Source organism: Rhizomucor pusillus (assembly GCF_041956525.1).
Source record: "Rhizomucor pusillus strain CBS 183.67 unplaced genomic scaffold VTP01scaffold_8, whole genome shotgun sequence".
Classification (NCBI taxonomy): domain Eukaryota; kingdom Fungi; phylum Mucoromycota; class Mucoromycetes; order Mucorales; family Lichtheimiaceae; genus Rhizomucor; species Rhizomucor pusillus.
Genome location: NW_027192150.1, coordinates 737,479 through 758,691, shown reverse-complemented (window position 1 = coordinate 758,691; position 21,213 = coordinate 737,479). Strand labels below are relative to the sequence as shown.

Here is a 21,213-nt window from a genome sequence, read left to right as displayed (position 1 = left end):
CATATGCGAATTGGATAGTAAGGATTGTAAAGCGGACATATGCTTGAATTTGTAAGCCTTGGAAAGCCGGGAAGTATTCATTGAATCGGATCAAGTTGTTCAGCTAACACTTCTCCTTTGTCGATGAGTTTGGTACCGTTGACAGTCAATGTTTTTACGTTTGGCACCGCAAGCTGAGATAACCGAAATAGTCAATGGTGGCGGCCGGTTGCCAGTCCGCGATCACTGGAGCTCCCTGAGCCGTCTCAACGACGTCGGTCCGTGCTAACGTATGATACTCTAGTTTTGGCTTCATGCTGCAAAGAATTGATCTCTAGGCAGATCAACTCAACAGCTTCCGGTTTTTTGATGGCATAGCATTTTATCGGAGAGATACATCCATCCATCCATCCATCCATCATATTGTCATCGCAGCATACTGTCGTCACATGTGTAAAGCTGACTCCTCCTCGTCGTCTATTTACTGCTTTGACTGCCACCGGATATAAAGAGAACCAAGTTGCTTCGTGGTCCGCGAACGGTGCATTTCGCAGCTTCTCGTCGTTTCGATCCGTTCTAAGAGATATAAGGCGGACTGATGGTAACAAATGCCCTGGAGGACGACGGAGTTTTAGATCACAGATTCGTAAATTGTGTAGATGATTATTTGGCAAATGCAACGGGAAGACCGGGCACGTTTGCTCTGCTACCGTATATGTAACCTGGTGAAGCCTCAAATTCTTCAGACGAGGGCAGTATGTAACAGCGCAATCCATAACGTGGCTATCAATTCGACATTGGAGCAAATCCAGTGTATAAAGTGATCTTTGGGAATCCAGCTGCCGTTCCTCCTCATCAGTGGAATTTGGCTCGTAGAACACAAAGCCTGTCAATTGGAGATTTCTGAGTGTAGGGCATGCTGTCATTAAGCGATGAAATTGAAACCTGTTGCGCATGTGCGTGTATGTTTCAAGCTTCACTTCTGTCAGATGAGGGCATGCCCCCAAAACATATAGTAGCCGGCGGGGAGATCACAATCAATCCATAGAGATAGACTGCGAAGAGGTCGTCTTACACAATTATCAAGGTCGAACTTGTATTGTTGCCTGAAATACAGAGTTCTGAAGGTATAATGGCGCAAACAGTCGCTCTTGCTTAAAAGTATGTAGAGTAAATCGACATTGAGGTGAATCGTATCCAGAACTACCGTATGTAGGCGTCGACATCGTTCAGCAAGCAGCTTACAGACATCTGAGCTCCTTTTATAACTTGAAGCTCGTCTTCGGTTTGAGTCAGTTTATGCGCAGCACCGCATGCATCGATCTTCAACACTTCCAGTTCAGGATACTGATTAGCAAAGTATTCAAACCAATGTATCACATGTGGTTCGCTTATTGTGGATGTTTCCAGACTGAGATGTCGAAGCCGCTTAAGGTTCCTGCGCTCCTTTGCTTTGTCGACGACTATCCTCTCAGGTCTGCTCGAGGGCAGCCCAGTCTTGGATGCATACGAGCGAATACACAATGCAACAAGGTTTGGACACTCAGTATTAATGCTATCAATCAAATCCAGAGACACGTTACAGAAGACTCGTATAAGATTGAGTGTATGGAGATGGGAACAGCCTGTCAGGTAGATTTTGCAGTAACTGATGTCAAGAGCTGGTTTAGGTTGGCCTGGGCCCGTTCTGTCATCGCATATCAATGTCAAGGATGGGGTTGACAGAGTCTCCAGTAACTGACGAGGAATTCCAAAGAATTTACGGGTAGCGTGAAAGGCATCGTGTTCGGTAAGCCATATAAGCAAATTCCGGTGCGCAGCATCGTCCTTGTAACGGAACGTGAGATGTTGAATATTGGGACAATAAGCCTTGAATTCATTCATTTCTTTCTGGGTCATGTATCCGTCGCGAACTATTAAATTTCGAACGTAAGGGCCAACATTGTCTGCGCATCAGATCTGGTTCGTACAGCTTCGCGGAATTCGTAAAACTTGGATCGTTTATCGGTGTCAATGACGCTGTACAGAATGCGACGAAATATTGCATTCCATTCCTGGCATACGCGAGTGCAGTTCTTTTGATCGCAAGCGCTCAAGTCTTCTGCAATCATGCATAGCACTTCAAATGGCAAATGGCCGAGCTTCGTCTTCATCTGCACCATTTTGGCGGGAAGAGAAGCTGGTGCAGCGGCAGTGTTTATCAACTGCGACTCACCGTTTTCCTGCGTGGCCAAGTCAATTACAGTCAGCAGCCCCATCCATTGTCGATGGATTAAACGATGGATGAGTTTATATTCACTGGATCATTCACAGGTAATCCCTCCGAGTTTAGATTTTTCTCAAAGCTACCTTAGCCTGTGTCGAAATCCGGATTTCAGTCACTGTCTTCTCCTTCAAAGTGTAACCTTCTCTTTGTCCAAAATCTCTTGCAAATCGTTCTAAGCCGCTTCGGGTTTATAAGCATTAAATCAAACAATTTCATTCAAATCTTACCATCCTATAATGGACTACCAGGTTATCATAAAGCGTTCGCCTTTCTTGGAGCATCTTGTTTGATCTTTAATGTGCACATTTCTGTTGCACGACGGTCCTGCGTTGCTCTCGTGCAACATGCCAGTCAATTCAAACACCGTTCTTGTCATGCAGAGATCATACACCATCTGGCTGCTTCTTGCTGCGAACTCTCCTTAGAATATTCGCGGCAGTAGCACAAGGACCAAAGCATAACTGTGCACGCAATAGATAGAACTCGAACAAGTGAGTTGATGACGGACGGTACATTTGAGAAAGATAAAATGAATGATATACGACAATGCATGCTCTCAACAGTCGCCAACAAGAGCCGTGTTCTATTACTGTACAGGCTCATACTTTTCAATATTTACATCTATAAGTTTGTACATATTTTGCATCGCTGCAGTCGATCGTCCTTCATCTCGAATCAGAGTAAACACTTTGCCGGGCTTGAATCCTCCAGCACTTAAGCGTCCTGTCCGGCCGGCCATGTGAAGATACGATGCAGGTGAAGCGGGTCGTCCGAGTATAAAGACGTGTGAGACGTCTGGGATATCCATGCCTCGCGCAGAGAATTCGGTAGCAACCCACAGCGGCGTCGGCGTCGGCGACGTTGCTGCTGCTGTCATTGTCGGCTGATACTCTTGTATATCACGTGCCTCAACATTGAATTCTTTCAATTGCTGGATAACTTTGGGAATGCTAACGGTGTGGCTGTTGACAAACAGGATGCCATTGTGCACACGTTCCTCTTCCTGCAAGATGGCAATGGATCCCAACATGCGTTCGTCTGTATCGTCAAAATCGGCCTTGGCTGGTCCTTGCATGAACGTACTATGCATGTTACGAATTTCCTGCTCATTGAGCACAAGGCAGTAGTGTTGGACGTTCTGACTTTCAGAAGCATTCACAACGCCTTCAGTGATATCCACAAATTCTGGATCAGTGACCCATTTCTTTTCCCGCAAAAAGTGTCGAAGGGGTCGATTGAGTGTAGCTGACGCCACGATCATCTGAGGGTTGTTCTGTTTGAATATGGATTCTATAAGCTGCTGTGCAGGTTTTGGATGCCGTTCGCGGAACTTTCTGTCTTGCAAAGGCGCATAGCGTTTTGGAAGCCGCAGTGCCTGGTCTGCTTCGTCTAAAACAATGCGTTCGAGTGAGCTGAATGGCAACTTGGAGGATGCTTCCAGCAACCGGCCGGGCGTGCCAATGATCGTGTGGGGAATATGCTGAGATATTTCAGAGGATGACGATGGAAGAAGCTGGATATCAAGAGGATTGCCGTGGTGCAAGCTATTGACCCAGCTATGCACTTGTGTCGCAAGTTCGAGATTGGGAGCAACATAGAGCGATCGTACTGAAGCTTCCGAGGATGTTGCAGCCGATGCCAAGGCCACCGCAATGCCAAACGATTTGCCCGTGCCTGTGCGATCACGCAGCAAGAGATCGCGTCCGCTCTGTATAACCGGTAAGAAACGTGCCTGTGCTGCCGTGGGCAGCTGAATACCGAATTTACTTTTCAAGTTTTCGCATACGCCGTTTTTGATACCAAGGTTCTAACATTGAGTAAGCTTCATTAGCAACTGAATACGAGACAGGAAAACAAATATATCGTGATCAGATCGGATCTATACTTACGCGAAATGTGGTCGTTGCTACAGTCGAGTACCAACGCATATTTCTTTGTTAGAAACAATGGTGTTTCTTGCGTTTTAACGATTAGTATGTAGGAACGTAAAAGTATGCGCTGAAATTGTATGTCAGGGTCAATTATGCTTGAAGACTTTTGACAACAGCAAGGTTTGTTTTCCGAAAACAACTTTCGGTTACACACATTGAAGCCTCATACACAGACCTCTGGCCCTTTAGGATGCATTCAGCATATAATAATATAATCGCTTTTTAGGTTAGTCAATGCCAAGAGCATTATATAGCCAGACATTTCAAAGTATCTTTTTACAAGTTGACATGGAATATATCTCGCTGCCACCAATACACGTTTCTAGATGCTAATAACGAAAGCATCAATGCATAAGAGCTCTTGTAAATCACCCTTTTCCTGAAAAGTCCTGTTAAAAGAGGATCTGGATAAGCTTTTACAAAGATTCATCAAGATCAGTGGCAGCAGTGTAGTGAAAGAACAAGAAGTCTTGGCGCGGGTCATAAACAGAAACCAACGGGATATGTATGATTCATAGTTCACCGTTGTCCGGAATCGTAATCACCCACATAGGATAAATTTTTGATTCATTTCTTTTTATAGTTATCATCATGAGCACCTTGAGCTATTTTTGTATGTACAATGTGGCGCATATATAGTGTTCATCACAGACATGCATGCGGGGACACGGAGGACGGAGCAACTTAAGTCCCGAAAGTTTTGACTCAAATCGAGGATTCTTTTACTTCCCGGCTACCCGTCCCGGATCTCCTGATCATGCTATAAAATAGGGACCCTTTCTGTGCCTTGCGCTAGATCAGACAACGAAACTCTCTCTTTCTACTACATACAAATCAAACATGAACGACAAAGTTATTATCATCGGTGGCGGTCTTGCAGGCCTCTCTCTTGCCAATGTCCTCAAGCATCAGGGTGTGCCATACAAAGTCTTTGAGCGCGACGCGACTCCTCAAGCCAGAACGCAAGGATGGTCCATCAGCTTGCATTTTTGCTTGCCTTACTTGAAGAACGGCATGGATCCTGAAAAGTACAGCAAGATTGGTGTTTCTAGCTCTGCGGACCCTCAAAGCCCAAGCAACCACAAGTTCTATGTCCTGGACGGCGACAACGCCGAACTCTTCATGGAACCCATCGGTACAAATTTTGAAGCAGAAGTATATCGCATCAACCGTGGCAGATTCCGCAAATGGTTGCTGGAAGGCATCGATGTCGAATGGAACAAGGTCCTGGATCACTACGAGGTCACTGAATCCGGCGTCAAGGTCATATTCAAGGATGGTAGCACAGAGACCGGATCCGTGTTGGTCGGTGCAGACGGTGTCAACTCTGCAGTGTGCGCTCAGATACTCGGCAAGGAGCGTTTCCAGGAAGCAACGACGGTCAACCCGCTCCAGGTTCTATGCGGTTCATTCTGGATGGATCAAGAGACACGAAAGAAATACGAAGCTTTAGCACCTATGCAAATGATGATCATTGGAAGTTACAAAGGCAGCGCACGGTGTATCTTTTCTTCCTTGACCGACGTTGACCGCAGTGGACCCGAGCCAAAATATGAAATGCAATGGAGTATCTCAAGCATCGACCCTCTTGACAAGCAACCGGAAACCGAACAAGAACGACGTGAACTAGTCAAAGAATGGTCCCAGGAATTTGATCCTGTTTTCCAATCCTTACTCAATGATACCCCCGAAGATCAATCTATTGTCAAATTGATTATTCGAGAACGAAGCCCTTCTGAAGATCTGGCGGAAAAATCTGAGCAAGGGCGTGTAGTCTTGATTGGCGATGCAGCACACACAATGACCATGTACAGAGGCGAAGGTCAGTTTTTCGAATCATCGATGGGATTTAACAGATTAAAAGCTGACAATATATATGATTCATGTAGGTGGTAACCATGCAATCCAAGATGCTGCAGAGTTGGGTCTCTTGTTGGCGGATGTATACAAGACAGACAAGCCTTTGGCAAAAGCCGTGCAAGAGTATTACGATGCAATGATCCCAAGAGGCCAAAAAGCAGTTAAAGAATCTCACGAGGCCAGTTTGTTTATGCATGGCCCCAAGGAACAAGTGAAGCAGACTTTCATCATGATTGGACAACAGATTGCTGCCAGACTTGAAGCTATGAAGAAACAGGAAGAATCCAAGTAAAGACCCCAGTCATCTATTCATCCCAGCATCATAACCTATGTAGAAAGCACACAACACGTAACGTCTACTGTCTTAGTAGCCTCCTCTATTTACTGTTCAAATAAAGGACATACTTTGTAACTTTATTTACGTCTTCTTTCGGTTCATCGTCAGACATCAACATCGCACGTGGCTCACTTTGTGTCGCACAAGATGTAAGCGTCGCGTATTTATAGAAACAAGTATCCATGTAATCGATCCATGAACATGGAATGGATCGGAAGAAGAAGGAAGATGGTAAAAAAGATATAATAGTGTGAAAATCAGGCATCTTTGTTAGAATCACCCAAAGCAAGTGTCGGGTTGTTGACTGAATCCACTGCGATACACAGGCAACGCTTTGAAAGGCCACACGCATGGGTCGCGCGAAAATCTGCTCCACTTTGTTAACAATCCAAAGTTCCCTGCTTTTACTAAGAAAAGAAACAGACTAACAACTTTTTGTCAATAAGAAGATCCGGGTCCTGCAGCTTGAAGAAAGTGGCAGTCTGTGGACTCTCACGTTTTAGCAGATGTGTGGTATGCGCGATGCTGTTGCTGCCGCAGCTGCAAAGATGCATTTACTTGGCACATCCGAGCTATTGATGGAATATTCTATAAAGTCTGGAATCTCAAAGCAGAGCGATGATATGAAGTTCGCGATCGCTAAAGCATAGTACAGTACACGCTTGACCAGCAGCAGTGAGGTTAGAAAATATTACTGTTTATCGAATTGTGCTTAACAAATTCTACCTAAAACAGTGAGTTTAATATTTTCACAGAAAGTCTGACCTGATCCGCTAGAGAGCCGCTTGGCTATCTACTGCTAAAGGGTGTCTCAATTGCTACAAATTTGATGAGCCATCACAGCAATATGAAAGGATGTCATCTGGAAACTAATTGCATATTGTATACCAGAGTATAGCCTGCAGCAGCATCGCTTTGCAACTGGATTCATTTGGTAGGAGTTAAGTACTTGAGTTATAGACTAGACGACTGTTTTTTCATAACTTACGGCAGACCTCAATCTACCATAGCTCTTAACATGAGTTCCAATTCACGGATATTTTCGATCCGATATGCTTCTTCTTTTGCCGATGATGAAGACCTGTGCTTTGGAAAGAGTGTGTATCTGCTGTTATGCTTTTACGTTTAATACCAACTAACTACTTTCGTAAATTGATGGATATCTTTTCGCACGTCACGAAGTCGACCATTTTTTTGCATCATTAATTCATATGTACAGTAGTGGTTTAGGAATGATCATGCCTACTGATACGTATATTGAATCTACGATTATGTATATGTTAAGATATCGTCGCGACCCAGATATATCGTCTGTACATGGCATTAATTGTTATTGTACTTTGGTTCCTGAAGTTCCCTAGTACTCTTTCCAGTTCGTGACGTAGATCATATGATAGTATCCAATTTCTCGGTACTACATCTCGACGACAACAATAGCTATCGAAACGATGAACATGAATATTCTGCACAACCCCGTCACCAATACAACGTCACTCGGGTTTTAAAGAAAGGCGATGTGCAAATATAGCAGCAGCGGCGGCGGCGGCGATAGTGGTGGAAAGAGCGACGCTTTGTTCGATGGTTTCTATGCGTGGATATAATGTGGCGCACCGCTCACTCGCTCGTGGAAGTCCCTATTCACAGTATGTACAAAATTCGGAATGCCTGTGCCACCGCAAGTAATACGCGGACAGCCAGTCCGCGTGGCTCCGCAGTGAAACGCAAAATGTATTTTGGGTGGTCTTTGGCATCGAGACCAACCTGAAAAGGCAGAAAATGAAAGCGCACTCGACTGTTTGCAAGTAAATTTGGAAGCATCAAGTCGGTCACTCACTAGCTTTCGTCGCGTCGTCAGAAACAGAGGAAAGATTCATATCGAAATAATACTGGCCGATTTACAATGCCTCAACTTGTACTCCTCCACCCCCACAGCGACGTAATGCCCATACACTGTAGAAAAGGAAGGGTCAGCTTTTGCACACACCAAAGTGTAAGATTACAATGACTGATATTGATGCCTTTTGGTGGAGGAGCTATTTTTTCTCTCTGCAGTGCTCATACGCCGATACCAGCAGCTAGTTCGAAAAGGCAAATTTCAGATCGGGGGGACACAAACGGAAAATGGGTGAGGCCACTGCACGCAAACGCTCTTCAAACTGTGCAATTTTTAACATTCTTGTTTGTTCACCATCGTTTGATCAAATACAAGTGTGCTGCTCAGCGTCTTTGTCCATAAATAACAGGCATGCAAGGCACACTTCATCCTCTTTTCTTTGCCTCACTTCTTCCCCACTCCGAATACAATTTCTCTATCAATCTCGTACGCGCCACCTTCCTCTTTATTGTTCATATTCATGCATTATTATTTTCATTAGCAATCCATTCACATATCCAGTTGTTTTTTAATCGTTTCATGCCTACCTTTGCTTCTCTGCTGCACACATCCATCAGATCGTTTGCCGTCAATACCACTGCCAGTTCCAAACCTTACCCTGTTTCCACTATGCATACAGCCAGTTTAGACAATTCCTCCCGAAATACCCATACCACGGCCCAAGATGCCTGCGCAAATGTCGCGAGCAGCGCTCCAATTCAGTTTTCCTCCGGTGTTCAGCCGATATCAATCCAGCGCCATTACACGCAAGCGGTGGAGGTCGGATTACGCATCGATCTGGGCGCTGATTCAATCAAAGGAGCGCAAATGAATCCATTCTGCTCTTGGAGAACGCCAGAATCTCGCATTGGTAAATGGATCTGTCATTATCTCTGAAACAAGCATTGTACTGACAAGCTAAATGTCTTTTTTTAAAGAATTCCTGCAGTCTACATTGTCTTCATCTATGGGATCCACGTTCTCGGTGCCGGAAGCATGTTGCAATACACCGATTTCCCAAGATGACACCCACCAGCAAAAACAGCAGCAGCAGCAATGCTCGCCTGTAGATCCACTCCTCTGGTACCAAGGTGAATGCGATTTACTTGATGTCGAAGACCTTTTTGAATCCATGCCGGTCACGGGACAGTCGTACGACCTTGAGCAATTAACGCGGGATGTACTCAATGGAGGTGGCGCCGTGCCAGCCTATGCTAGCACTTTTAGAAATTCTTTGCCCGGAGATATCCACAGCAACAGCCCTGGAGATGCTGTGGATAGTGCCTTGCATGAAGGTGATAACTATTTCTCTTGCTGCGGGCATGTCTCCGCCATCAACAGTGCAGTAGAGGATGATCCCCCACCACCACCGGTGGCGCAAACGGTGGATCCCCGAATCATCACATCTCCCCCAACTCATCCAATGGCTACACCTCCTGCTGGCGGCCTATTTGAGCCAGGAAACCAATCATGCTCATCGGTTCTCGTTCACATGATGGATAGCAAACTCGCGATCAAATCTCCCGTACAAACTCCTACAGTGTTATCTGAACTGCCCACCACCAGCTACAAGGATATGAGGACAAGTGACTGGCTCGAGCAGCAGCTCCATGCAATGCAAGGCAACATCAAGCCATCTGTGCAACAGGAGGTGCCCGCAAGTGTGCCTTCAGACAAAGTGCCGAGATCGACGACAACGACGGGCAAAGCTGCCAAGAGAAACCGCGCATCTTCCTCCGCAAGTGGAACCAAACGACCGCAGCCAGTTAGACGTACCATTCACTACTGCCCTTTCTGTAACCACAGCAGCAACCGTAGCAACAATATGAAAGGTCACATCTTGACGCATTTCCCCGACCGTCCAAGAGAATTCGCGTGTGAAACGTGCTTCAGAGAATTCACCAGGAAACATGACTTGAAACGCCACTGGAAGACCCACAACAAGGATAACAGGCGCGATAAGAAGCAACAGTGACAAAAATAATAGCAATACAGCATCATACGACATCCATCATTGCCAACTGTCAATAACAACAACCCTATCGACCTTGTTCCATCTAAACTTCAATGTCACCCATATTTTATATCCCTGTATCAGTGCCTACTACCCGTCCTCTTTTCCCTCCGCTGATTGAATAGAATGGACTCTTGCATATGAATCATTTTCTATCCCATTAACCTGTTGCTACAACAAAGAATAAAAACCAGAGAGCAGAGCATCACGATGTATATTTCAACAGAACCATATTTTTTTAGCCATATGCGTGATCCTATCTAAATCGCGTATAGCACTGTGCCGCATTGTGCATGGAAGTTAATTGGAGCGGCGATAGAGCCACGTTGTTGAAAGCTGAGTGGAATGACATCCTCGTGGCCTACGTAGCCCGTGTACCGTAAACAAAACGGGGTGTGCCTAAGCAGCGATCGCACCCCCACAACATTCAGTGGTTCCTTGCGCGGTGCGGACATTGCTCTATCTATGACGCCATCTCTCGTTACAATATTCTCGTTTGCGAAGCCAGGCCTTCTCTATGTGGCAGAAAAGAGCTTGTAACTGCAGTAGAAGATTAGTGTTTGCATGTACAAACTGCAAATTCATGTCCTAATATGCAGAAGGCCCTGGACAAGAAAAGAATAATTATCATCATCGTCCATGTCTTATTTCCCATGGTTTTGTTTATAGCAGCCACGCTTTGCTCACTTGATACGACGTTGCAGTCTAGCCATTTTCAGACACTTACATTTTTGTACCGTTAAGTGCTCGCTTGCCAGAAAAAGCAAAACGCTGCTGCTGCTGCTGCTCAGCGCGGCACACACCATCGGAATTACTTCCGACCGATTGCTGATAAGCAGATTTGGCAAACCTATCAAAAGCTTTCCTGCCTTCACTAAGTCGATCACGTGGAGATTGTGATTTCTTCATGGCATTTCCTATCAGGTCGGTCGTTGGCTTTGCACGCTCTCAAGGAAAACCACGACTAATGATCTAAATTCTGGTGCTGCGTCAAGTGATGTAGCTGACCACTACATACACTATTTCCAGAAAATAATTTCAGTATATATATGCTACACCCCATATTTTGTATCCCCACCCTCTTGTTCACGTTCAACACTTCGTAGCAAGCAAAGTAAGTAACCTTCGACTTTGCCATAATTAACAATGCCCTCATTTCCCGTTCCCAGTAAAAATCAGCTCCAAAGGATCAATTCCGGAAGTCTCAGTGGGAAGGAACCGACCTGGATTTCAAGAATAATTGTGTCTTTCTTGATGACGAGTTTGCCTTCCACGTCAACATGAAGATTAGCATGGCATGGTCGAAGAAAGGCTCTCGTGTGGTGGTTACAGTACCCAGGACTCGAGCGCGAACAGTTCTTGGGTGCAATCTCTGCCTCAGGACCCATTAAGTGCAGTCTACGACTCCCGCAGCTGCCGGCCGAGAAGAAAAAGCGAGGAGATCATGCTGGCTCTATGCGCTCAGGAACCGTAACAGGATTATCTTAGCTTCCTGAAGGCTACAATGGATGAAATGGACAAATATCCATGCATGAAAAGCAACTATCTCGTCGAAGGATTCGTCGCACATTCCCATAAATGCTTAAATAAATGTCGCAATGGAGAAAAACTGTGACGTGCTTCTCGAGACGAGTCGAAGTCTGTGAATTGCAGCTGTGAGAAAATATGATGAATAACTCACGATATGCTCGCTATATAGGATTGAGGTATCTCATGCGTCAACGAATAAGGTGAACTGGGACGGTTTGGGTATCCCAGTTGGGGACATGCCAATGGTAGCCAGTGTTGCCGAATTTGCGGGTGGCACAAAGAGAAGCACCCTCAAAAAGAAGCACGGTGACGAAGCAAAAATGGCGACTAATGCCAAGGCCGTTGTTAACACGCATGCATGTTATACCAAGAAGAGGCCGGCAAAGGTGTTCTGTCTACTATATTATAGTAAGTATAGAGTTGATTTATAACCATAACGATTTGTGGCTGAATCTGTACCCTCATAGTATGACAATATGTGTTGATGTCATGGTAGCCGGACAAGATAAATATATAAAAAAGTATACTGACGGTAAAAAGTTTACCGGCGAAAGTTGCCTTGAACATGCTGACCTTATCAATACGTACATCAAGCTGCCGAGCACGGAAAGGAGCTGCAGGACTTTGCCCAGAAAATAAAAGTATTGCTGCAATGGCGGGATACGGTCGTTAGCATCTGAAAGACCTGTCCTCGCAAGCACGTACTGATATCTCATGTTACGATTATTATCCATCATATGTACTCACTATGTCGTAAAAAAGTACATTGTGATACTTTGTTCTCGTCGATTTGAACAAATATTAATGTAGAGAACAAGTTTTCAAAATGTCGGCAAAACTTGATCCCAACTAGGCAAAAATGACGGAATAAGAGAGTGTCCGTAGCAAGCAACCGCCGGATAAGTCTTGGATGTCTTGTATGAATGACGGTACAGTGCTGCAAGTATACAGTAGAAATATATTTATTTATTTATTTAAAAGTGAGGTTTTTCCTGTCTTTGATCGGCATTCATCGACAGGAGGGTTGAATATCAACTTTGATACCAATGTCAATTAATGGGACAGTATGTATGGTCAATGGTCGGTATCCACTCCGACATAAAATACTTTGGCCTTCACTATTTTTGACAAGTTGCTGTCACTCTCCGTGTGGCCTGTTTCGCCCACAAGCGAACTCAAATAATCCTTTGTCACTACTAGCTCCGCCTCCCTGCCGATCCTGACTCGCCTACGTTTTTCATGGTCGCCGATGCGAGACTTGCTGATTGAATAAGTCGGCCTTATCAGGTAGAAACTGAGGTCATTAAATTAGGATGCTCTATGACTCTCATACAAACCGTCATTGCTGCTACAAAGAATATGAAGAAAGAAAATAAAGAGCGAGAGTGCCTTGAAGCAAATCAATCAATGACAAAATGTGTAAAAGTTGAGAGAACTCTTCGCTGCACTGCTTGGACACAAGAGCGCATTCCTTAGTGAAGCGTCCGCCAATCTCTTATCATTGGCTGTCGTTACTTTTCTGAGTTTCGGCGCCTTCAAATGCTGCATGTTGTTGGCCTGTCGCTTGTTCACTCTGCTTTTTCGACGCAAGGAACCTAAAGTCCTGCAAGAAATCTTCGTGACATGGAGTCTTATTTGCTCGTAAGTGGCGCTGTCGTTGCGATTTACAGTGATCAAGACAATTAACTCATATTGAGTAGCAAGACCGGATCGTCGAGCCGTTGAACTCGTTGAGAAAGACAGAATTGACAAGCATTGTCCGCAGTCTGAACGATCTACGACGGTTTCCGCGCATTCCCGTCTCGTTGAACAAGTCAGGACTGGCATTGCACATTGCACATACTGTAAATACTGCGTTGCGAAAACAAGAGGCCTACCTTATCAATTCGGTTATAAATATTCTCAATCGATTTGCCGACAGGAGGTAACATAGGCAACGCTTTGAGCGGAGGCAAGTTTTGCGTTTTCAGTATCTTACGTTATCTATAGGGAGATATGGGTATACGCAGAAGGAACTGTATACAACTGGAGGCAATTGACTGCTGAGCAAAGAGCACGTATCGAACAGCCAACTCAACGCTCCACCAGTGCGACCGCACCACCGCCAGGACCGACAGCGGTACCTCTGCAAGCTATACGAAACCCAGCGTTTCGAAATTCGCCATTTTATGTGATTGTGGAACCGGTGACGAATGGCCAACTATGCACTGGTAAGTAGAAATTTAGGATAACAGGAGATCTCTTTCTAACGCCGGTTAGAAGCTACGTATGCACGGTCATCTAGGACTTTCATTTTTACACTTAACGAGACTCAACGTGGACTATTGAAACAAACGGATTCGAATGGACGGCCTCTCCATGAGCTGCGCATGTTTTGCGCTGCAGTCGATACTACTGTCGCCTCGGGAGGTGCACCTATTGAGTTTCCACATGTCTGCGAGCTCAAGGTGAACCAAAATGTGATTTCGGGACAGGTGAGCTCAAAATAGTTCTTCAAAAAAATGGTTTCTAACATCACTGTTATCAGCACCTACGAGGATTGAAGAACAAGCCAGGCACGGTGCATCCATATAACATTACATCTATGTGCGGAATCTACCATAAAAATTATGTCGAATTAGTCTATGCAAATACTACCAAGGTAAGACTTTCCGGATGGAGCAAATGGAAACTTTTGATATTTATGCTTGTTTGTACTACAGAGCTTTGTCGCGATCGTACAGTTGGTTAAACGGATGGAGATATCGATGCTCGTGGAATCTATAAAGTCAAACAAATTCATTACAAAGGAACAAGTCCTCTCTGATAGTAAGTTCGGCAGGACATTGCTGGATTCATCCGGAAAGTCTCATACTACTCCTTTTAGGAAAAAAGCACAATGAAGATGCGGATGTCGTCGTAGAGTCAGAAACTGTTTCAACAAAGTGTCCGGTAGGCAGTTTTTGCTCTAGTAGTAAACCGAAGAATTTTCGTTTCTGATATATAGTTACTCCTATAGCTCTCCTTCACAAAAATTACTACACCATGTAGAGCGCAGAACTGCCAGCATGCCCAGTGCTTTGATGCGACGACGTTTTTGGCAATGAACGAACAAACACCAACGTGGTCTTGTCCAGTATGCAACAAGCAAGCTCCTTTCCATGAGCTGGTAGTCGACGGATACTTTGCAGAATTGCTAGCGAACGCAACTTCTGAATTTATTACCATTGATCCGGAAGGCAATGTGATAGCATCAAAAGGCCAAATAGACGAGGATGATGACGATTATGGAAATCTGGAACAAAAACCCGTCAAAGAAGAGACAAACGACAAAAGCCCATCAGAGTTCAATGCACAGCACGTTGAAGTATTGGTTTTGGATGATTCAGATGACAATGACGATAATAATGACCATCCTGGCAGCGGACAGCAGTCTGCTGTACCTCAACCACGAAACACGAATGCGATTGCAGGCGCAAAGCGCAAGCTGGATGGGCCTGCAGCAATGCCTGTCCAAAGCTCATTACCAAAACGACCGAATAATGTTATCGATTTAACGCTTGATTCTGATGAAGAAGACGAGGAGGCAATGAATCTTCCAGAAGAACCGTTGACAGGATTCGCTGTTGCACCCCAAGGATCGGCTCCTGCTGCGCAGTCTTCACGGATACGTCTTCCTAATTCTTCTGTTATCCCGCCAATAAGCGCTAGCGTACCTCCATTTGCTACCAACAATGTTCAAAGTAATATTGACAATGGCTGCAACATCACGGCAGCTGGTCTGCCCCGGCTTACCTTAACTTTCACAGCCGGCGCTCTTTCTGCACCTTTACCCGCTGAAGAAAGCAATGCACTGCCAACCACGGATTCTGCGCTGACTGCGGGGCCGTTAGAAAACGTATCTACAACCATCGAGGAATCACAAGGAAATAGCGAACAACCAGCTACGAGTGCAACATCGACTGAAGCATCTATAGAAAATGTATCTGCAAGCAATGATGAGTCCGAAAGGGTCAGTGTGCAGCCGGCCAGGGACATAACATTGCCTGAAAGCTCTTCAGGTAATGAAGTGTCTCCACCCATTAATGACGCACAAGGAAACAATGATCAACAGGCCCCAAACGCAACGGAAGCGGCAAATACTTCTGGAGACTTGACGACTTCAAATGGAAATGCGCAACAAGATGATGCATCCTCTATGGTTGTACCAGAAGCTGAACCGAAAACCGTTCAAGAAACTTTTGAAACTAATGGATCAAATGCCGAAGCAACAGCAGTAACAGCGTCAGCAACGCAATCCGACGCTGCACCTAACGACATGGCTCATACCGAGAACACTGATACCCAACAGGCCGAGGCTGCTGCTGCTACTTTGGCTTCTCTTAAAGCTAATGAAAGCCTATCCGCAGGGCAAATCGAAAATGCATCTTCTTCTTCATCATCGTAGTAGTAATACTAATTTGCTGTAACTTGCCTCACTCTTTTAATACTTGTAAATGTATATAAAGCTTCATTATTCATTTGTTACTTTGATATATACATGTAAATAGCTGAGATGAAAACAAAATATCATCGTTCGTGAGACAGCATATCAGAGTGAAACCAGTTCAAAAAATCAACAAACTGGAAAGCGCCTCCGGTTTCTACAGAGATCATTTTTGGCATAACATAGTTCTTCTTTTTCTTTTCTCTGGTTTTTCCGCGTTTACCTTTTACCTTCATATTTTATCGCTTTATCTTTCTATACTGAGCAAAATAGTTACGGGGACAAATTTTACAGTAGCTCGTTCAATATGAGCGGTAACCATGATACAGATATCCTTGAGCGGATGGCTGCAGCGCGGAGAGAAGCTGAACAGCTCAAGGAGAAGATTCGGGCAAGACATGATGCGCTGGCCGATACGACGTGTAAGGGTTTGAAAGGAAAAGATCTTGTGACCAGAAATAAATCTAATGTGTTTTTGACTTTTAAAAATCCAGTGAAAGAAAAGGCACAGCAAATAGAAAGAATCCAGCGATTAACGATCAAAGTACGGCGTACACTGAAAGGGCATTTGGCCAAGATATACGCGATGCAATGGGCGTGTGACAAACGGCACTTGGTGTCAGCGTCGCAGGACGGCAAGATGTTAGTGTGGGATGCGTACACAACAAACAAAGTATTCGCCATACCCTTGCGGTCGTCGTGGGTCATGACGTGTGCATATGCTCCCTCGGGCGACTACGTAGCATCCGGTGGTCTCGATAACATTTGCTCGATCTACAACCTGAACACACGCAACGGGCCCATCAAGCCCGCGCGAGAACTGGCAGGACATACAGGCTATGTCAGCTGCTGCAGGTTCATGGACAACAACAGGATGCTGACGTCGAGTGGCGACACGACGTGCGTCTTGTGGGACATTGACGCCTGTCAGAAACTTACAGACTTTGTGGACCACGCGGGCGATGTCATGAGGTAACAATAACAACTGCATCCAAAAAAGAAAATTTACATAGATATATATATCCACTCACACTGCCAAAGTCTGTCTATTTCACCGAATCCCAACATCTTTTGCTCGGGTGCATGCGACGCCACCGCCAAAGTGTGGGACATTCGCGCCGGCAAATGCGTGCAATCATTTACCGGCCATGAATCAGATATCAACGCAGTCCAATTTTTTCCGAACGGCGATGCTATCGGCACAGGCTCGGACGATGCTAGCTGCCGGTTATTTGACTTGCGTGCAGATCGTGAATTAAGCACATACACACACGAACAAATTTACTGCGGAATTACGTCGGTCGCGTTCTCGGTATCGGGAAGACTGTTGTTTGGTGGTTACGATGACTACAACTGTCATGTGTGGGACACGCTGCGAGGCGAGCGGGTCGGCGTCCTCAGCGGGCATGAAAATCGCGTGTCGTGCTTGGGCGTATCATCCGATGGCATGGCACTATGCACAGGCAGTTGGGATCACTTGCTTAAAGTAAGATCATTATTTCATGCATGCATGCACCCGATGATTTGTTAATAACTCTATCTTATGTTTAGGTGTGGTCTTGATATATGCACTGGAAACAGACAAATAAACAAACAAGTAAACAATAGTAATAATGATATTCGAAACATGAATTTATTCTTTTCAAGATACTTGCGAAGAAGGACTGCTACCCAGAGCAGCAGTGAATGAGGGTATACCGTTGGTGGTCGGAGAGATGGCCGCCGAGGAGGAGGAGGTCGATGCTCGCGGTGTAGGCGAGTCTTGTCCAGCAACGGATGGACCTCTGGAAACAGCTGCAGCAGCGCTGCTGCTCAAGCCAGAGTGGGATAAAACGGAAGAAGATGGGATCGGGGGATAAGGACGCATGTTTACGGATTTGTGTGAAGATGCAAGCGATAAGGTGGAGTTATCAGTACAGATCATGTTGGAAATGTCTACATACGGCGCAGGATATAAGAAACAAAGTCAAACGCTCATCATGTAACCTCCATAAATACCTTTCAAATGTTCTTGCACTGCAAATGAGTATGCGTAATCTGCGGCTGTGCAATGGTACTTGTTTTCGAGGTCAACGTTGCAACCCTGCGACTGATGAGATGGGCATCAATTTTTAAGGCTCTCCTACCAAATCTCTTGTCCGAGTGAATACTTACTACCAGCAACTCCATGACTGCCAAGTGACCCCAAGCCGAAGCATGATGAAGCGCAGAGTTTCCATCATTGTCAACGTGGTCGATATCTGCAGAGATGGATAAGAGATACTATCCAAGGGAAAAATTTTTAGCTTTAGATATTTCTAGCATACATGTTGCATCGTTCTTACTCCAACAAGGGCAGCATTCCCGTTTTTTGCAGCGTACAATAATGCGGTCCATCCATTTTTGCTAATGGCGTGTATACATTCTGGATATCGCATGACGTAGCTGTAGAATATCTAGACAATCTAGATTAATAACCTATTGCAATTTACGCTCGAGCCACAGAGGGGGAGGTGTACCTCTTGTTGATTGTACATTGCTGCAATCATCAAGACGGTAGTGCCTTCGTTGTCCTAGTGATACATGTATTATTATTTTTGTCTACTCCATTTCCTCTCTTTCTTGTTCATACCACTGATATCACTTCTTCCTCGTGGCCAATTTCCAGCAGCCATTCTACGAGATCAACGTGGCCATAGCGTGCAGCATACATCAACGTTGTACTACGTTGCATATCATCGTTAAACAAACCTATACGTAGTCATGTCTTCGTCTCTACCTCAACTTACTATCCCGTCTCAGGGTCCGGGTTCTGTATATTGCTAACTTTCTTGGCCAGCCGTTTGACAGCTGCAATGTTGCCCTCTTTATTGTTGCAGTAGATTGACGATCAATAACCGCGAATTACGAGAAGAGCCCGCCCGTACGTCTATACCTTGAGCAGCTTTCTGCAGTCGAACCGCAGGACTCTCTCTGACAATGGCGATCCGTCTCGAGTCAAAGAATGACTTGGGTTGTACCTGCTTGCTCTGCAGCGATAGCATGATCAAGCGGGGAAGAAAGTGAACCTGCAGCTTTTTCAAAAGTTGTTGGCGCATTAATCCACAAAGTAAAATTGCACATTTATCGATTTATTTTATAACAAAACATCACGAGAATGTGCCAGATCGGCAACGCAACAGGGGATCTTTTGCTTCATCGTATTCCAGTCGATAGAATATTTATTCACATTTAGGACATTTTGGTGACGGCATTGTTTGACTGTATGGTCTCCTGATACCTTTTATCAAAGAAATACGTGACAATTTATCAGTCACAATGATATTATAATATCAATACAAAAAAGGTGCCAAAGATGTTTTAAAATCCTGAAAGTTTAGAAAAGCCCACACCATCTGATTACAGCAAATGAGAATGATGATATTCAAATGCTTACGATTTTCACAATTAAAGTATTCGACCAAATTCAACCAAACGACCTTATTGCATTACGGAGACCATCATACTTAATTGTTGTATGCATCGGTATCTTCTTGCAAGCGCAGAGACCTAAACAAAGTATACAGCTGTTATGCATTGACATGGAAAGATAGGACACATAAGAAGTGATGATTGCATACATATGATATCACGAGAAGAGAAGTGATAAGTCGATGGGCATTCATCCTTACACTCTGCATTCCTTCATCCATGTAGTGAGCTAGTTCTTCAGGTTCTCCACGGCGAATATATATGCATTTTTTTGATAGTCACTGGAAACAATCATTATAACTTAACTCTTTCTGGCAGGCACCATGAAGTCTTATCTCTCTCATTCAATATTTGCAAGAACAGTTTCTACATGCTGAACAGGAAGCCTTTGTCGACGTAGTCATACAGCACCCGGGCTACCCTTCCCGCCTCTGTGCCTGGTAAACAAGTTGATATTCTCTTTTTAGACGTAGGCTAACCCGCAGGGACGTTTGACGCGATCGAGCTGCTGACTGAAATTGCAGCAAAGGTTTGCTTAATGCAGGTAAGCAGCCTAAGGAACAGTATGCGGGTATATTTTAACGCTGACCATCAAATTCAGCTGTAATTGTTGTGAGCTAGCGGTTTTCTAGCGTCATTTGTTTCTGAAAATGTAGTATAAATACAGCCTGTCAATTCTTCTATGACAAAGAATCCGTGGAGCCTCTTTTTTTGATGTTTAACGGATTCCTAACAATACCGGTTCCATTCACTCATGAAGGCTGTCACGCGCAGAGTCGCGGGGAGAGCTTTTCTCCTATTGTAAGGAACTACTGGAAAAATACTCGAGGAAAACAGTACTTCCTGAAAATTTCTCTGGAAGATCTCGATTCCACGCAAAGTCACATATATTTTATCTCGCTTCTTCCATAACAATCGCCCACGCAGCAGTGCTTTTGCTGTTTATTTTCTTACTTGTTTGATTCTGAATTATGTCTGATCTGCAGCCCGGTAGAAACGTATTCCGCGGAGGCAGGTATTTGGTTCGTGATTGATTATCAATTTTTAAGCATCCACGAACCTAGTTTGAAGGATGTTTGTTTTCCTTGGATCGACGGTATCAGTACAGGATGGCAACTATATTGAATGACCATGCATCCTGGAACGATATGAGATGTCCGCTGTGCTTCAAATTTGACTCGTGTTCCTTTAAAGTATCAGAAAGGTACAAGCAGAGTTCGCCCACAAAGAAACAAGAGTCAAGCATTTGATACAAGTATGATATGTTGATTTAAATACGATTCAACCAATCTATATTAGTGCTGTACTTGTAATAATATTCCAGGATTTGTCAAACACAACAACAATAACCATCCATGAATCAGCCCTCCATACCCTTATTCTCTATTGTAACCTGCTTCATATCAGAGGACATCCACAGCATCGCAGACAAAAACCCGTGTCACTTCAAGCTTCACAAGAAAATCTGGTATCCTCTCGCCGTCTCATTTGGATGCGAAAGAAGGGTT

At 44.7% G+C, this 21,213-nt stretch overlaps 11 protein-coding genes across 11 annotated transcripts; 4 read left to right on the top strand and 7 right to left on the bottom strand.

The window, feature by feature from the left end:
• Nucleotides 1-245: 245 nt before the first annotated feature.
• On the bottom strand, nucleotides 246-935 carry VTP01DRAFT_10285 (uncharacterized protein; the record flags this gene model as incomplete). The annotated part of the gene is made up of 1 exon (XM_069378630.1): nucleotides 246-935. One exon carries the CDS (start codon nucleotides 933-935, stop codon nucleotides 246-248), a length of 690 nt encoding a protein of 229 aa, XP_069239710.1.
• A 247-nt stretch (nucleotides 936-1,182) lies between these two features.
• VTP01DRAFT_10284 (uncharacterized protein) lies at nucleotides 1,183-1,863 on the bottom strand (the record flags this gene model as incomplete). The annotated part of the gene is made up of 1 exon (XM_069378629.1): nucleotides 1,183-1,863. One exon carries the CDS (start codon nucleotides 1,861-1,863, stop codon nucleotides 1,183-1,185), a length of 681 nt encoding a protein of 226 aa, XP_069239709.1.
• Nucleotides 1,864-1,895: 32 nt separating this feature from the next.
• On the bottom strand, nucleotides 1,896-2,526 carry VTP01DRAFT_10283 (uncharacterized protein; the record flags this gene model as incomplete). Its single annotated transcript, XM_069378628.1, has 3 exons — nucleotides 1,896-2,201; nucleotides 2,385-2,417; nucleotides 2,473-2,526. 3 exons carry the CDS (start codon nucleotides 2,524-2,526, stop codon nucleotides 1,896-1,898), a joined length of 393 nt encoding a protein of 130 aa, XP_069239708.1.
• Nucleotides 2,527-2,831: 305 nt separating this feature from the next.
• On the bottom strand, nucleotides 2,832-4,173 carry VTP01DRAFT_10282 (uncharacterized protein; the record flags this gene model as incomplete). Its single annotated transcript, XM_069378627.1, has 2 exons — nucleotides 2,832-4,052; nucleotides 4,135-4,173. 2 exons carry the CDS (start codon nucleotides 4,171-4,173, stop codon nucleotides 2,832-2,834), a joined length of 1,260 nt encoding a protein of 419 aa, XP_069239707.1.
• Nucleotides 4,174-5,016: 843 nt separating this feature from the next.
• VTP01DRAFT_10281 (uncharacterized protein) lies at nucleotides 5,017-6,328 on the top strand (the record flags this gene model as incomplete). Its single annotated transcript, XM_069378626.1, has 2 exons — nucleotides 5,017-5,998; nucleotides 6,066-6,328. 2 exons carry the CDS (start codon nucleotides 5,017-5,019, stop codon nucleotides 6,326-6,328), a joined length of 1,245 nt encoding a protein of 414 aa, XP_069239706.1.
• Nucleotides 6,329-8,786: 2,458 nt separating this feature from the next.
• VTP01DRAFT_10280 (uncharacterized protein) lies at nucleotides 8,787-10,221 on the top strand (the record flags this gene model as incomplete). The annotated part of the gene is made up of 2 exons (XM_069378625.1): nucleotides 8,787-9,117; nucleotides 9,185-10,221. 2 exons carry the CDS (start codon nucleotides 8,787-8,789, stop codon nucleotides 10,219-10,221), a joined length of 1,368 nt encoding a protein of 455 aa, XP_069239705.1.
• Nucleotides 10,222-10,520: 299 nt separating this feature from the next.
• Nucleotides 10,521-11,169, bottom strand: VTP01DRAFT_10279 (uncharacterized protein; the record flags this gene model as incomplete). The annotated part of the gene is made up of 2 exons (XM_069378623.1): nucleotides 10,521-10,719; nucleotides 10,988-11,169. The coding sequence occupies 2 exons, from the start codon at nucleotides 11,167-11,169 to the stop codon at nucleotides 10,521-10,523; spliced, it is 381 nt and encodes a 126-aa protein (XP_069239704.1).
• Nucleotides 11,170-11,978: 809 nt separating this feature from the next.
• Nucleotides 11,979-12,527, bottom strand: VTP01DRAFT_10278 (uncharacterized protein; the record flags this gene model as incomplete). The annotated part of the gene is made up of 2 exons (XM_069378622.1): nucleotides 11,979-12,117; nucleotides 12,364-12,527. The coding sequence occupies 2 exons, from the start codon at nucleotides 12,525-12,527 to the stop codon at nucleotides 11,979-11,981; spliced, it is 303 nt and encodes a 100-aa protein (XP_069239703.1).
• An 886-nt stretch (nucleotides 12,528-13,413) lies between these two features.
• On the top strand, nucleotides 13,414-16,216 carry VTP01DRAFT_10277 (uncharacterized protein; the record flags this gene model as incomplete). The annotated part of the gene is made up of 8 exons (XM_069378621.1): nucleotides 13,414-13,431; nucleotides 13,491-13,714; nucleotides 13,780-14,000; nucleotides 14,053-14,264; nucleotides 14,318-14,431; nucleotides 14,493-14,598; nucleotides 14,657-14,721; nucleotides 14,789-16,216. 8 exons carry the CDS (start codon nucleotides 13,414-13,416, stop codon nucleotides 16,214-16,216), a joined length of 2,388 nt encoding a protein of 795 aa, XP_069239702.1.
• Nucleotides 16,217-16,562: 346 nt separating this feature from the next.
• Nucleotides 16,563-17,818, top strand: VTP01DRAFT_10276 (uncharacterized protein; the record flags this gene model as incomplete). The annotated part of the gene is made up of 4 exons (XM_069378620.1): nucleotides 16,563-16,677; nucleotides 16,750-17,227; nucleotides 17,297-17,741; nucleotides 17,807-17,818. The coding sequence occupies 4 exons, from the start codon at nucleotides 16,563-16,565 to the stop codon at nucleotides 17,816-17,818; spliced, it is 1,050 nt and encodes a 349-aa protein (XP_069239701.1).
• A 79-nt stretch (nucleotides 17,819-17,897) lies between these two features.
• On the bottom strand, nucleotides 17,898-19,332 carry VTP01DRAFT_10275 (uncharacterized protein; the record flags this gene model as incomplete). Its single annotated transcript, XM_069378619.1, has 8 exons — nucleotides 17,898-18,190; nucleotides 18,254-18,344; nucleotides 18,410-18,517; nucleotides 18,580-18,690; nucleotides 18,754-18,807; nucleotides 18,867-18,957; nucleotides 19,024-19,099; nucleotides 19,170-19,332. The coding sequence occupies 8 exons, from the start codon at nucleotides 19,330-19,332 to the stop codon at nucleotides 17,898-17,900; spliced, it is 987 nt and encodes a 328-aa protein (XP_069239700.1).
• Between the last annotated feature and the right edge of the window lie 1,881 nt (nucleotides 19,333-21,213).